Raw genomic sequence first — 16,236 nt, 5'->3', positions numbered from 1 at the left:
ACTAGTCAAAAAGAATCATTCTATTTGAGGTGAATGTTCTAGAGTATCTCAAATATGGTACAGTCAAAGCTGAACAAACCAAACCAACTTTTGACATAGAAGTTTGCTTGATTAATGCTTCTCACATTGTTGCTTTCACATAGCAAAATGTTAGCTTTCAAAATCCACTAACCAAAATTTTATCCAAAATTGCATCCACTAAAGTAAATTCAAAATTTTATTACCCCGAAAAATTTAACCACCAAAATTCAACCCACTAAAATTTCTCAACAAATTATTAATACAATGTACTTTCCAGTCACAAAATTTTCATGTTATACTAAACAAATTAAGTATTCAGTGACTAGTACTCACCCTCCTGGAACACCAGTTGTCCTTGACTGTTGGCAGTGTACATGCCGACATATTCCTGCAGATCAGTATGTTCATGATTGTTGATCCTGAGACACTTGTGGCCAGTTGCCTTAGCCAGCCACTGAACTAAACTGGTCTTGCCAGCTGATGTTGGCCCTTGTAGTAACACTGGGTGATTCCTGTGTTAAGAATGGGTTGTGTATTGTACTGTAGAGTGTGACCCAATGAGTCAGTAAAACAAACAGTATCGCAACAATACATGCAGCATTGTATAACAAACTATTTAGGATGCTACATACCACATGTTGTTGAAACAGTAACAGTGAAACCTCAGGTATTATGTATATCAGGACTAGGAATTCCTGAGTGGTTGCCTAAAGTTAACATGAACTGATTTGTATTAGAATGTTTGTGTGTTATATTAGAGTATATTGCATGTGCATCAGTGATATATGTAAGAGTGTAGCAGTCGAATTTAAGAAGGTACTGGTTTTTATACGTATTGGTCTCTTTGAACCACTGCCGACCAGTGTTTAGATAACTCAAAAGTCAAATACTCTAATAGAGCAATCACTTTGGTGTTTGATCAATCAGTTAAGATATGACACTCTAGACACTAGTGTAAACTATTTTTAAGCACATATATACAATACCACAATACTCCAGTACTGTGTACACACGGGGAAGGTATAAAAGCTGAATTACACAACACACCTTGCAGTCACCACTCTGGCAATATCCTTCAGGTTACTCTTCACACTACTAGTCAACACATATTGGTTTGATCTCTCAGGTGCTTCACTACCAACTGGTAACCAAAATCCCTCCACCTAGAGACCAGCAGATACTGTACATACCATTGTAGCCCTGACCACTATACTAAATAACATTATAAGTTAAATGAAATCGTAATAAAATTAAATACAGTACGTGCAGTGAATCCCCTTTACAATGTAGACACTTTGTGAAGAACAATATATATATAGACAATCTTAAAAGGACACAGATCTGTACTATTGATTTTTTCTATATACAAAACATAATAAACTGGTTAGGATATGTTAGCTATTCAGCATGCTGTGTAAAAAGTCCAAATTTATGTGAGACTGCCAATAGAGCCTCGATCTGTACTACACATGTCACCAGCTATAAAATCCATAAAATGTGTCACTTGTATACAAAGTGACCTGCTGAAAATGCAGTCATGTGCTCAAGGTCAAAACATTTTGAAAAGGTGACTAAAATACACAAGTTTCTCTGTAAGCAGCTCAGGTATCACATGTACAGTTTCACACAGCCACTAACCTGTACATAGTGGCCACCCTTTGGTCTAGGAATGGCTGCTTGTACCGATGTAGTGGAGAGGTTGGGTAGAGTAGTCTTTATCAGTTGTATAATAAGCTGATGTTGGTCCTTCTTTAACTGAGACAAGAATCCCATACACAAACCCTAGACAATGACACTGTTTTTATATCATGAATTATTGGTGAAACCTACATGCACATACTACAACTATTTGTGTTTTAAGGTACTGTACAATTTACTGTTCTATAGGCATAAGTGTCAAAGAGGAACTTTTCTGATGCAGCAAATGAAATTCTTAACATAAAAAATTCATTCTTCTATTTTAAGATGGCATGGTCTGCAGCACCAAATTGATTGTTTGAGCAGCCCAAAAATCAGGTTTTGGCATCTATCGAGCTGTATGTTCTCATTGTATGCTTTACCCCACAGATGAGACCACAACAGTGGAACGAGCAGTACAAAGTTTAGCATGTAAACTTTCATGCAGTAACTTGCACATACACTCAATTAGTTTTCAATTAACTTTTTGTAGAGCAAAGATATATTTAAGTTTCCGTGATTTCTTATGCACTATTATACCATCCTATTAAAGCAAGCTAACATGAAACACTCTACTGGGTGTTACTATCTCTGATACCAACTCCTGACTGTAAATGGGCTTTATCCACAATGACGTCACGAGTACAAGATGGCCACGTTATTTGGGGTACTAATGTACAGGCGCCTATGGAGAAATTCTTTTGATCGATCATATTTCAGCCAGGGAAGAAGATATCGAGCTCTAAGCAACAGGTACGGTTACAAGACAGTACAACAAATGATTTGTATCGCATGCCGGAAAATTTTCGAGATAACGCTTGTTTGCAATAGTTTTTGTTACTTTATATCCATACCTGTTGGTTACTCCTCGGTATCTTGCTTCACGAGTGAAATATGATGGATCAAAACAATTTCTCCATAGGCGCCTGTACATTAGTACCCCAAATAACGCGGCCATCTCGTTGCTCGTGACGTCATTGTGGATAATGTCCATTGCTGGGAAAATCAAAGCACACTAGTTTTATGTGCTCTTATCAACATGTCACAGCAGCACTCCAGTAGCCACCCAAAACTTCACAAGAACATCACAGTACACATACGTATTGTAGCATATCAAGACACACGGTAGTGTGTCGTGCGGCCCAAGAAGCCGGCGCGTAACACCCGTGAGTATATTGACAGGAAGAAAGAAAACGCAATTTTCGCACCTCCGTAGCTCTGTGCTTCCTTGATGAAACAAGACGATTTTTGCTGTGGACATGCCCCCCAACTGCAGCACTCCACATTCCAAATTTGAGCGAAATCGCTTCGCGCGTTCCCGAGATATGCGACTTCAAAAATTGGCTCAGTTTCTTCGTTTTTTTTCTTCTTCTTCTTATTTTTCTTTTTCTTGTCGCACACTTACAAAAACTGCTATAAAACTCGCACGCCATATCCGATTGCCTTGAAATTTGGCACACAGAAGGGGGATATAAAGGCACATCTCGGTACCAACTTTGGCTGGAATACGATAAACAGGCAAAGAGTTATGAGCGATTATTCACGAAAAATAACACCAATATGTTGTCACGCCTACAGGGTAAACCGCGTATGGGAAGAAGCTGAAAATCGGTGGGTGAATAGGTTAACTATTGAACCTCAAACCTTTTGTGGTTTGAAAGAAATCAAGCTAAAAACCAGGAAGATACAATGAAAAAACCAACAGTGTGTAACAATTACGCAATCAAGATTAGCTAATAAAAAACGACTGCTTGCCACGCCTACCAGGTAAATCGCTTGGGGTAATGCTTTGAAAATCGCTGTACAGATGGAGTTATCATCTTAGAAAGGCTCTTCAATGGTGTAGAAGAATCAGACTTAAAACCACGGAGTTATAACACGAAATCCAACTTAGTGTAGCAAGTGCGAGATCGAGATACTCTAATAGAGCAGTCATCCTAATAGAGCAGTCACCCGAAGAGAATTCAAAAGATCAGCTAGAAACAAGTAACCTGTATAGAGATCAGCTACAAACAAGTCACCCTGTAGAGAGATCAGCCACAAACAATTCACCCTGTAGAGAGATCAGCTAGAAGAAGTTACCTTGTAGGGAATTCATGCAACTATAGAAAGAGATAATTCAGCTAGAAGAAATCACCTTGTAGAGTTCAGCTACAAAGAAACCACAATGTAGAGAGTTCAGCTACAAAGAAACCACCATGTAGAGAATTCATTTACAAACAAGTCACCCTATAGAAAGATCAGCTAGAAGAAGTTACCTCGTAGAGAGTTCAGTTACAAAGAAACCACCATGTAGAGAATTCATTTACAAACTAGTGACCCTGTAGAGACATCAGCTAGAAGAAGTTACCTTGTAAAGAGTTCAGCTACATAGAAACCATTCTGTAAAGAGCTCAGCTGCAAACAAATCACCTGTACAGAATTCAGCTACAAACAAATCACCCTGTAGAGAGATCAGCTAGAAGAAGTTACCTTGTTGATAGTTCAGCTACAAAGAAACCATCATGTAGAGAGTTCAGCTACAAACAAATCTCCCTGTAGAGAGATCAGCTAGAAGAAGTTACCTTGTAGAGAGTTCAGCTTCAAACAAATCACCCTGTAGAAAGATCAGCTACAAACAAATCTCCCTGTAGAGAGATTAGCTAGAAGAAGTTACCTTGTAGAGAGTTCAGCTACAAAGAAACCATCATGTAGAGAGTTCAGCTACAAACAAATCTCCCTGTAGAGAGATCAGCTAGAAGAAGTTACCTTGTAGAGAGTTCAGCTTCAAACAAATCACCCTGTAGAAAGATCAGCTAGAAGGGGTCACCTTGTAGAGAGTTCAGTTACAAAAAAAACCACCATGTAGAGAGCTCAGCTACAAACTAGTGACCTTGTAGAGACATCAGCTAGAAGAAGTTATATACCTTGTAGAGAGTTCAGCTACAAAGAAACCACCATGTAGAGAGTTCAGCTGCAAAAAAATCACCCTTTATAAAATTCTGCCACAAACAAATTGCCCTGTAGAAAGATCAGTTAGAAGAAGTTACCTTTTAGAGAGTTCAACTACAAAGAAACCATTCTGTAAAGAGCTCAACTGCAAACAAATCACCTGTACAGAATTCAGCTACAAACAAATCACCCTGTAGAGAGATCAGCTAGAAGAAGTTAACTTGTAGAGAGTTCAGCTACAAACAAACCATCATTTAGAAAGTTCAGCTTCAAACAAATCACCTGTAGAGAGTTTAGCTACAAACAAATCCCCTGTAGAGAGATCAGCTAGAAGAAGTTACCTTGTAGAGAGTGAAGCTACAAACAAATCACCCTATTGAAAGATCAGCTAGAAGAAGTCACCTTGTAGAAAGTTCAGTTACAAAGAAACCACCATGTAGAGAGTTCAGCTACAAACTAGTCACCTTGTAGAGACATCAGCTAGAAAAGTTACCTTGTAGAGAGTTCAGCTACAAAGAAACCATTCTGTTTAGAGCTCAGCTGCAAACAAATCACCTGTACAGAATTCAGCTACAAACAAATCACCCTGTAGAGAAATCAGCTAGAAGAAATTACCCTGTAGATAGTTCAGCTACAAACAAATCACCCTGTAGAAAGATCAGTTAGAAGAAGTTACTTTGTAGAGAGTTCAGCTACAAAGAAACCATTTTGTAAAGAGCTCAGCTGCAAACAAATCACCTGTACAGAATTCAACAACGAACAGATCACCCTGTAGAGAGATCAGCTAGAAGAAGTTACCTTGTAGATAGTTCAGCAACAAACAAATCTGCCTGTAGAGAGATCAGCTAGAAGAAGTTACCTTGTAGAGAGTGAAGCTACAAACAAATCACCCTATTGAAAGATCAGCTAGAAGAAGTCACCTTGTAGAAAGTTCAGTTACAAAGAAACCACCATGTAGAGAGTTCAGCTACAAACTAGTCACCTTGTAGAGACATCAGCTAGAAAAGTTACCTTGTAGAGAGTTCAGCTACAAAGAAACCATTCTGTTTAGAGCTCAGCTGCAAACAAATCACCTGTACAGAATTCAGCTACAAACAAATCACCCTGTAGAGAGATCAGCTAGAAGAAATTACCCTGTAGATAGTTCAGCTACAAACAAATCACCCTGTAGAAAGATCAGTTAGAAGAAGTTACTTTGTAGAGAGTTCAGCTACAAAGAAACCATCTTGTAAAGAGCTCAGCTGCAAACAAATCACCTGTACAGAATTCAACAACGAACAAATCACCCTGTAGAGAGATCAGCTAGAAGAAGTTACCTTGTAGATAGTTCAGCTACAAACAAATCTGCCTGTAGAGAGATCAGCTAGAAGAAATTACCTTGTAGAGAGTTCAGCTACAAAGAAACCATCATCTAGAGACTGCAGCTGCAAAGAAATCACCACTGCCAAAATTTCAAGGCAATAGCTGTTTCCAATCTGAAGTTATCAATTGTCAAAGTTAGCAAATTGTGTGTGGAAGGCCTCTTTTCGCAAATCCAGTCACATATGTATTATTTATATAATTTGTACATTTACTGATAAAATATTTAAAGTACATCTACTTCATCTTTTCTTCTTCCTGTAGTAAAGAAAAAAAATAGGTTAAAAAAGTCCCAAAGCTGGCCTATGGGCCGGCTTTGGGGTATACAAATACAAAAAGAAATGAAATCTAATCCAAAACAGCCAAGCTGTAAAAAAAGTGTGCGGCCTTCAGAAAGGCTATGGTGAAAAAAGATGTGAAATCCAAGGTGGCGGCCAAGAAATGGCTGTGATGGTAGGTTAATGGTAAAAATTTTAATAACGACAATTCAGGTGAATTTTTGTGCCGCTTCACAAAATTTACCTGAATTGTCATTATTAAAATTTTTACCATTAACCTACCATCACAGCCATTTCTTGGCCGCCACCTTGGATTTCACATCTTTTTTCACCATAGCCTTTCTGAGGGCCGCACACTTTTTTTACAGCTTGGCTGTTTTGGATTAGATACCACTTTACATCCAGACACCTCTGCATACAAAATAGTTCTAAAGTATATGACTCAGACTGATATATCAAGTATTCTAAGGAATAAGACTCAACCACATTTGACAACACAATCACACATTGTGGGATCATTTTAGCACTAACAATTAACAGTTTTTCTGCCCTAAAATATTAGTGATATTAATGTAGTCTAATATTGATCACTTTAAGTGGTGCCACTGAAAAATGACGTTGTAGATTCTTACAATGAAAAATCAGGATACTCTAATAGAACAGTCAACTACTCTAATATAACAGTCAGTCACTCATACAATTTCAAATGTAGTATGGTGCGTGGGTAGATCAAAGGCTGCCGCCAGTGATTGTAAACCAGTTTACAAATAATTTTAACATGACTAAGTATCTCCTTTTGGCCACACAGTCTGGCCACTAATTAGTTCAAAGACTTCAAACACAAACCAAACACCAAACCAGCACAGGAAGTCACAATGAATTTGGCTAATACATCAAGGAGATGAATTGCTCTAACCACAACACTGCACTCTTCTGAATGAAGGGAAGCAGTACAACCGCTGAGCTGAGTCTGTAGCTATTTGTACACCACAGCTCGTTCACCAATAAATTAAGCTAACCAAGACCACTATAGTACTGCACCACTCAACAGTGAATATCAGACACTTCAGCTACACCGGTCTAAATGATGCAGAAGCAGTACAATGGCTGGAGTGATTGGCATCGATGCACACCTTGCACTCGCGCATGGGAAAAGTGCTACCAATAAATAAACTAGCTAACAATGAATTAACTAACCATCAAGGCGGTAATCGGTGAGTAAAATCGTTCCTTGCATATAGCGTTTAGCAGTTGCCAATATTATTAGCCTTGCTTTTTTGTTCCTTCCATGTTACAAATGGACACCTTTGATCTGTGCACGCCCCATACCACAAATCAGTAAGAACATACCCACGAGGTTTGTATCTGATTTGTAAACAACTCTAACCTCAGCCGCTCGTGGGTGTGTTACAACTATAACTTGAAACATCAGGCGAGGTGACCATATATATTTTCTGATATGTGACCCAGTCTGGGAAAACCAGTCTTATCGCCTATTTAAAAGTATCGAGGAACACCGGTTTTAAGTATTTAGTGTGTTGCAGCTTTCCAATGGTTGAAGTTATGTGTCCCAAATTTCCACACGTTTTACACCAATTCATTACCTTCCAGAGCATCCACTGTGCAAGTAGCCAACAACTAAGTTTCCCGCCATTTTAGATAGTTTTTAAACCAAGGTTGACTGTATCAGGCAAGCTGCAAAAGGGGTAGGAGGCGGGGGGGTCTGGAAGGCGGGCAAGATGGTGTTCAAAAATTGAAAAGGAAGGCATAGGGACGAATTAAGCCAAGTTTTGGGCCATTGAGGTCTCAAAATTGGCTAAAATGAAAGGAAATTCACAGCAGAGGTCTTTATTCAACACCACAGAGCTGTACAGCCACATACAGTCATCCCCAGGCTGACCAGAGCTCCATTAAGGCCCCACACCGCACACACGGATCACCACTAGGCTTGGGAAAAGCAGCCTGTAATTAGCTGATTTTGATTGTGGAATTAGATAGTTTATTCATGTAACTTTGTGTCCTAGGTGAAAAATCGAATCTGCTGACATCGGCGATAAGACCGGTTTTCTCAGACTGGGTCACATATCATGATATTTTCCATGATGTATATACAATAAAAAACATATACAAAAGTTTTTCTAAACAGTAATATTTCACATCCTCATACCTCATACAAAGACCTCTGCACATTTCCACAAGGATTTTTGGCCACGTACTGCAATGATCTGCACAACGTCCTCATGCTAAAGGAAGAGAAACCAGTACTATACTTTGCACAAGACAATTATGCAACAACATGAAAGTGCAGGACAATGACTATACAACGTATCCTAGTACAAAAAAAACTCTTTCATCACTGTAAACAAATAGAATCCCAAAAGAAACATGCAGCACTTCTTAATTTGATGGCCATACACTTTATTCAGCTACTCCAAGAAGCATGTATACCTGTAAAGTGGTTTCCTTCCGGTACCATCACTGAGTTTGTTCTCCGCCAGAGCTTTAGCAGCTTTGTAAAATCTGTAGAAAATAATGTGCACACAATAATTGTGACTGTCTCAGCAAAAATCTGACTTGTTTGCACAGCTTTAGAATTTCTCAACATTATCTGCAGTGTCCAAGGAATGGACCACCAAAGTTTCAGCCTTCTGTGGTATGTAGTTTTGGAATTATAGCACTAGACAGTAGGAAGAGCAAGATAATCGATTTGTACAGTGACTATACTAAAAATAAACCACAGGCACTTCACTTACATTTGCAGCCATAACTTCCATTTGGATTAGTCCACAATGTTGCAATTTGGCTTAAAACGTTCACCATGGATTAGTACATCAGTCAAGGTATAGTGTTAGCCCTGTAGTCACTTGCGTGTATGGATATGAAGGCAGTTTGGTTAAAGAAATGATAATCTTATTTACGTTTAGCGCATTGTAAACAAACACACGGTGACACGCATACCGTTGCAGCTATACAGAAACGAAACAAAGATTTATAAGATTTAATCGATTTGAGTCTTTCTTCTTTGAGTACTGGCCCGATCAAAACTTGCGTATTTTTCTTTGTAGCATGCATAATTTTACGAATTATAATATGCATGCTTGCGCTAACAAGTCAGGTTTTAGCTGAGACGATCACAATTATCATGGCCAAGGCAAGTGGGGCATTTGAGAAGTGTGCGTGCATGTGTGTACGTGTGTGTTCTATTAGAGTAATTTGTACACAATTTAGAACAGTGATACAACACACAACATTCTCCCAATTAATACACAGCAATTAGTTCACACCTTATTATTCCTTGTACAATCTCATCAGATACTTGTACACTAGTGAGGTAAGAGTGTACCAACACTGTTAAGTCTTCATTGGAGCTCAACTCATTAACATACAACTCTGTAAATCTGTAAGGTACATTATACAATGGTGTATAACTATGTACGTACAACACAACAACACATTCAAAACAAGTTGATGTTTTGCTACTTCTAAAAACCAGGCGGTATGCAGCAAACCAACCTAACTGGAATTAATTAACAGTGTATGTACTAAACTAATTTATATTGGGTTTTGCTTTGTTACTACTTCATAATTGATGAAATATTTTGGAATTCTGTAATTACGTTGCTAAGGAGGCGTACCTCAAACAAATGCTTTAACCCATAATGCACAGAAGTATCTTCTTAACTGTTTTATAGTTCGTCTATGGTATTTTCTTACGCAAATTCTCCAGGCAAAAGCCTCAAAGCTGCTCTTCATTTTCATTCGTGTATGTACAAGCACGCCCCCTTTCAACTTGAAGGAATTCGTTATACCTGGTAGCCTAGGAAGCCAGCTGTGTTGTTTTTCAGCTGTTTGACGTCTGTAGAGCCATTTGGGTAAGGCCTTCACCGTGTCCTTATAAACTCGTTTCACCCGTATTTCAAACCGGCACGTATTAACCATCTTAAACCAAAGCTTACTTACCCAGAAGTTTAATACAGGCTCTATATGGCCTTTATTTATCACGTAAAGGCTGTTTTTAGTGAACAAATCATTTGCTCACATGGGTGTGAAAAGACAAACAAATATACAAACAAACATACAAACTAGTGCTGTGCACCTACAATTTTTTTTTGTCACTGGTTAATTGCCTACCAATAATTGGCAATAACCAGTTAATGGATTGTGTGTATATTGGCAGACATAATGTGTACTCAACAAGCCTGCTGGAAAGTTTAGGGTGGTACCAAAGTGACCATCAACATCCTGTCTTGCAATAACAGTTGTTACAATCACATATTTACACATGCTTTGAGGTTATGTTATGAAGTTAACACTTGTCAGCAGGGGTAATTTATGGTTTACCAAGTGGGGGGGGGGGGGGGGGGGGGTGGGGGCAATAACTGGTTTAAAAGTTTCTTCACCAGTTATTGGCTGACCTAGACAACACTGGTTAACTGGTTAATTGCACACTGGTGTGCAGCACTAATACAAACATACAAAACACACACACACACTTTTCAGAAAACAATTTCAGTAAACCGGGGGGCACGTGCCTGGTTTAAAAATAATACTAAATGTTATAATAAGGTGTAAGAACAGCCCCCTGAACAGTAACAAATAAATTTTACAATTTATCATTAGCCAGTGGAGATCATACAAGTCACAACCTGTACTACATAGCTTCTTGTCAGTACTGAGACACACACATAAAATACAAGTATCCTAAGTCTAAAAGTATCCTAAGTCTAAAATAGTTTCTATTACACAAGATATGATCACAATCTATGTACATGTGCTAGCACATCAGCAGTGTGTATTATGCACTCATGGTGACATGTTATACCTATTTCTAATGGAGTATGGTAGGGTCTTCTTTCCCACGTCAGTGGCCGGATTCATACAAGCAAACAACCTGAACTCATCATGTCGAGCAACAGGCTTGTAATCACTGTAACAATAAGTACACAAAAATAAAAACACAAACACAGCAAACATATTAGTACAGTGGAATCACAAGTTATACAAAATCCTGGGGACCACTTGGTGTTCCCGGAATAACTGAAAAGTCAATAGTAATGTGTGGATGAAATTATGGAGAAAATATAATATCTGCCTCTAATAGAACAATCAAATTCACCTTACCTATGCCCTACCTAAACATCTATACCATTTCAATGACCAAACTGTTGATGCTTTATTAGGAATGAACTGATTTATACAGGGAACTCTGTTTACCCACTCTAATAGAACACACACTGTTAACACACAAAACACTCTAATAGAACAGTCAGTACGTAGGCACAGTCAGTACGTAGGCACAGTCAGTACGTAGGCACAGTCAGTACTTAGGCAATTTTCATACATTGCTTCAATGATGAGAGAGTAGAACTCACAAATACAATACTGGTGTATTCTTTACAATACAACTAGACATAAACTGCTAGTACCTAGAATACAGAGTCCTATGTTAAATGAATCATTTAGTCCACATCAGGTACCCATTCTTACCCTCTCTCTGGTAAAAGCACAGATCCTTGTTGTCCCTCCAATAGACTACTCAAACACTGTAGAGTATCTGGTGTGGCCAAGTTCACCTCATCCAGTAATATCCACCACCCTTGATGGACTGCCTCAACTAACGCACCCTACACAAAATGGAGTAATACAATCACATAAGCTATTACAGAAGCTCCTGTTAATGTGGATACTCAGAAATAAATTTTAGTACAATTAAAAACTGGAAAATCAGGACAACTTGATTTGTAATCAGCATCGATTGGTTCCAAATGTATGTATTAATAATCTATAGTTAAGAGGTCTAATCTGTCAATTAACCAGGCCAAACAAATATCTTATAACTGTAATAATACAACTGTATATTGCTCACTTCAATGAATGCAAACACCACTGTAGTGTTTCTCATTAGCTGCCTCTGCATCTTAACTGCGTCTTCAAGCAGCCCCTCCCACTTGTTGATCATGTGAGTAACTGAAAGTACATTACATGACATAAGCCAAAATAAATAAATGTCTGAAGGCTGGAATTCCGCCATATCTATGTGCACGTGTGTGTGGCATGTGTGGCACTGTCACTACAGCTGTACCTGATTTCTTCTGGCACTTCTTCAAGCCACTCTTAGTTAACTGGATAACAATTTTGAAGAACGCCTTCCACTGATGTTTAGCATACACCTCCTACAGAGTTATATTGACACAGTTTACACTGCATTCCCAATACTTTCATGATTATACGGAGCACACATTTATAAACACACTCTACTACGTACATAAAGCATACTACTCCGGTTTCCAAATAGATTCAAGACAGCTATTAGCAGGGCATCACATCACAACCAGCTAAACTACAAGCATATGGCGGTAGTACTTTACCATTTAACCAAGTTTTAGCAAAAACATGCAATATGACACCCTTGTACAACCAGTTCATTAAAGAAGTGTGACACCATTTTTATTGTACATCCAGCAGTTTTGTTTTACATCAACATAGGCTTACACTACTAGTACCTGCAGGTGTATAAGAAACTCCTGGTTTTTCTTAGCTGAAAATGTCTTCCTAAACAATCCCTCGAACCTTTCTTTAACAGGAAACACCAGAGTAGACATCTCAACTGGTTTAAATCTAAAAGTATCACCATTAAACACATTGTTAAGATAACAGCAAACACACAACACATGGATGGAATGATGGCACAATGATGGTTGCACATGACATGATGAAGGCAAAATAACATACAAAGTGCTTGCAACAATCAGATGCCTCCTTGGCACAGTAGGTAGTGCGTCAGTCTCATAATCTGAAGGTCGTGAGTTCAATCCTCACAGGGGGCATCTTTTCTTTACTATTTTTGTTTTATTTTCATCACATATATGAATTCTTCACCTGTCTATTACTGTACGTTAATTACTACTGTAAATGATCTGCTATTCATGAAACATGGAATTACACATTTCTACACCCATTTATTTTATCATGTGAGTCATATAAACAAATCTTTGGCATGCTGGAATCAAAACATGCTGGAATGAACAGATCAAAATAGAAACACAGATTACTGGTAAACCCCAGTGTGTCTCAGACAATGGTAAAAGTGTTCGGGTAAGTGAATTGTTTGGATAACTGATGCCCATACATTTATATACAGAGCTCTGTTGAAGCACTCTCAATATTCTAATAGAACAGTCGTCTTCCCAATTTCGGTGGACTGTACTCATCCGGTAAACATACATACATACAGTACGTACATAACTCACCCTCCAAGCAAGTCAGTACTATCACTTTGCTGGCTCATGTTGACCACAATCAGTTTGTGACCTACAATGTGTCACAATAAGTGATAGTAGTACAGTATTACAAGTATACACTACATACAAGCTACAAACACAAATACACATGTAGAGAATATCATACACACTACCAACACACACACACACACACACACACGCACACACACACACACTGCCAACACACACACACACACGCATACGCACACGCACTGCCAACACACACACGCGCGCACACGCACACATACTGCCAACACACACACACACCAGTAATAGAAGCCAGATAACTAACTAACGCAGTCTTGCCCACTCCAGTTTCCCCCACCAACAACACAGGCTCTTGTTGTTGTACACATCTACTGACACTCTCCAGTAACACAAGTGATTGTCTAGTGTGAGCAAACTGAGGCCTCTCCACACTGTAGACAAAATACACACCAATACATATTGTACAAGTATTGCAGTACTCTATCACTTAATAGCATTGTACATTAGCTATGAGGGACTAACTGGTGTTTTCTCTAATTCCAATGATAGATTGTGAATTCAGTAAGAAAAGAATTAGGATTAGTCAGTGTATTTGTGAAGTAAGTACGTCACTATACAAAATTGTGGAATTTTGATTCATCTAACTATTATACAACACATCTATATACTACACATGACTCACTTGTCACTGGTGATGCTGGGCAGGTATGCTCTACCAATAGAAACAGCTGACCCAAATGACAACTGTACAGCTGGTTTGTACAGAGTGTTAAGATATTCCACCTATTAAAATAGTGTAATACATATATGTGACCGTCTCAGCAAAAACCCGACTTGTTCGCACAAGCATATATGCGTATTGAGAAAAACGAAATTTAAAAATAATTCGTAAAATTACGCATGCTACAAAGAAAAATACTCAAGTTTTTATCGGGCCAGTACTCGAAGAAGGAAGACTCAAATCGATTAAACTTATATAGCATCTTATTCGCCTACTCATGGAGAGTTCGAAAATCTTTGTTTCGTTTCTGTAGCTTCAACGGTATGCGTGTCATGTGCGTTTGTTTACGATACGGTAAACGTAAACAAGATCGTCATCGTTTCTTCTACCAAACCACTTTCATATCCATATGCGCAAGTGTCTACAGGGCTAACACAATACCTTGGCTGATGTGCTGATCCATGGTGAACATTTTAAGCCAAATTGCAACATTGTAAACTAATCCAAATGGAAGTTATGACTGCGAATGTAAGCGCCTGTAGTTTATTTTCAGTATAGTTGCTGTACAAATCGATTGTCTTACTCTTCCTACTGTCTAGTGCTATAATTTCAAAACTACACACCACAGAAGGCTGAAACTTTGGTGATCCATTCCTTGAACACTGCTAATAATGCTGAGTGAATAAAATTTGTTTTTTTAATTGTGCGAACAAGTTAGGTTTTTGCTGAGACGATCACATATTACATGGGGTGTGCATATATATTACTTACTATCCTATTATAGGGGTCCTAAAGTGAATATAGTAGTTTAAATCTAGACATTGGAACTATAGGACTCAGAAAAAACTTCAGACCAAGGCAGTTAACCATGGACAACTGTCTGGCCAATAATAATGAACACTAGTCAGACATACACTATACAATGGGGAAGTCTATCAAAACATGTAATGGTTTATAGCCCACATTCATTACATATACCACAAACATCTCTGATACGTCGATTCATGCAACTTCTCTAATAGAACATAATATACACACATTTTGCTGACAAAATACTCTAATAGAACAGTCATCATGATATTTCTATACCCTAGCTATACTATGCTAAATATGTCACTTGTACACATGTAGTTGTAACACAGGCATGAGGGCTTTGCCTGATATGTATGCCCAACTGCCCGAGGGCATACATATCAGGTAAAAGCCCAAATGCCCCCTGTTACAGCTAATATGTAACACTTATTAGGCTGATAGCCTGTACAGAGCGATCAATCACCCAAGCCAATATGAGTGCAGCCACTGGATATATTATATATGCATACCTAAAATTTTCGATTATGGGTCAGCAGCTAGTATGTTCTGGTTACATTCAGTTATGATAAACGGACATATCCTAGAGATATCACCGAGAATTTTCGTTACGCGAGTTTAATGTTTTAATCAGTGCTATTGAATCGTTTATGGAATAATGAAGGAGTTTACTAAAGGCCTAGATAGGTAAGCTTGCTTGTAGAGTGGCTACTCCGTGCAGAGTGGTAGCTTCGTGATGGGGGCATGTCCATATTTGAAAACGTGTAGAAACCATCAGTGAATAAGCTACAGCAGCTAGTTCTCACCTTAGCCCAACGTTTTTCAACTCATAGGATGGTGAGGATAACAAAACACTCTCCGTATGAGTGGTTTTCATAGCGAAATCCAAGTTATACATCCTAATCACGTAAGTATTAATCGATCCCCACAATCGATTTCGGCATCAACGTCTATATAATCACTGCCCAGTTGTAGCCCGGTCTACATTTCATATGTAACCCGGCTAGCTGGGCTACATACAAAATGTAGCCCGGGCAGCTCCTTTGATCTGAGGTGTGAATGTGTTACATGAGTATATATATAACAGTTGTAAAATAGGTAACAGCTGTAACATAGGCACAAGTCATTTTCCCTGATATATATGTGCAACCACTTAGCCCACCGGCCAGAG

General features: G+C 38.5%; 1 protein-coding gene and 1 non-coding gene across 5 annotated transcripts in view; one reads left to right on the top strand and one right to left on the bottom strand.

Moving 5' to 3' along the window:
• The window catches only part of LOC136255428 (midasin-like), a 116,463-nt gene that overhangs the window by 89,263 nt on the left and 10,964 nt on the right, over positions 1-16,236 (bottom strand). For all 4 annotated transcript variants that reach the window (XR_010700893.1, XM_066048188.1, XM_066048190.1 and 1 more), the window contains exons 11-24: positions 14,217-14,317; positions 13,814-13,965; positions 13,517-13,577; positions 12,770-12,884; positions 12,349-12,439; positions 12,133-12,233; positions 11,754-11,890; positions 11,089-11,193; positions 9,551-9,664; positions 8,715-8,786; positions 8,434-8,509; positions 1,660-1,803; positions 1,069-1,184; positions 355-533 (exon numbers count right to left, since the gene is read on the bottom strand). Coding sequence is in view for 3 of the 4 variants with exons in the window: in XM_066048188.1 (XP_065904260.1) it covers positions 355-533; positions 1,069-1,184; positions 1,660-1,803; positions 8,434-8,509; positions 8,715-8,786; positions 9,551-9,664; positions 11,089-11,193; positions 11,754-11,890; positions 12,133-12,233; positions 12,349-12,439; positions 12,770-12,884; positions 13,517-13,577; positions 13,814-13,965; positions 14,217-14,317 (1,564 nt within the window). In the remaining variant the exon portion in view is untranslated. The remainder of the gene's footprint in view (positions 1-354; positions 534-1,068; positions 1,185-1,659; positions 1,804-8,433; positions 8,510-8,714; positions 8,787-9,550; positions 9,665-11,088; positions 11,194-11,753; positions 11,891-12,132; positions 12,234-12,348; positions 12,440-12,769; positions 12,885-13,516; positions 13,578-13,813; positions 13,966-14,216; positions 14,318-16,236) is intronic.
• Trnam-cau (transfer RNA methionine (anticodon CAU)) lies at positions 13,021-13,093 on the top strand. The gene has a single exon. It is a non-coding gene; the product is annotated as a tRNA-Met (tRNA).

The sequence above is a fragment of the Dysidea avara genome, chromosome 5 (assembly GCF_963678975.1).
Source record: "Dysidea avara chromosome 5, odDysAvar1.4, whole genome shotgun sequence".
Lineage (NCBI taxonomy): Eukaryota > Metazoa > Porifera > Demospongiae > Dictyoceratida > Dysideidae > Dysidea > Dysidea avara.
The sequence above is the reverse complement of the archived record's forward strand: the minus strand, read 5'-3'. Positions and strand labels throughout refer to the sequence as shown.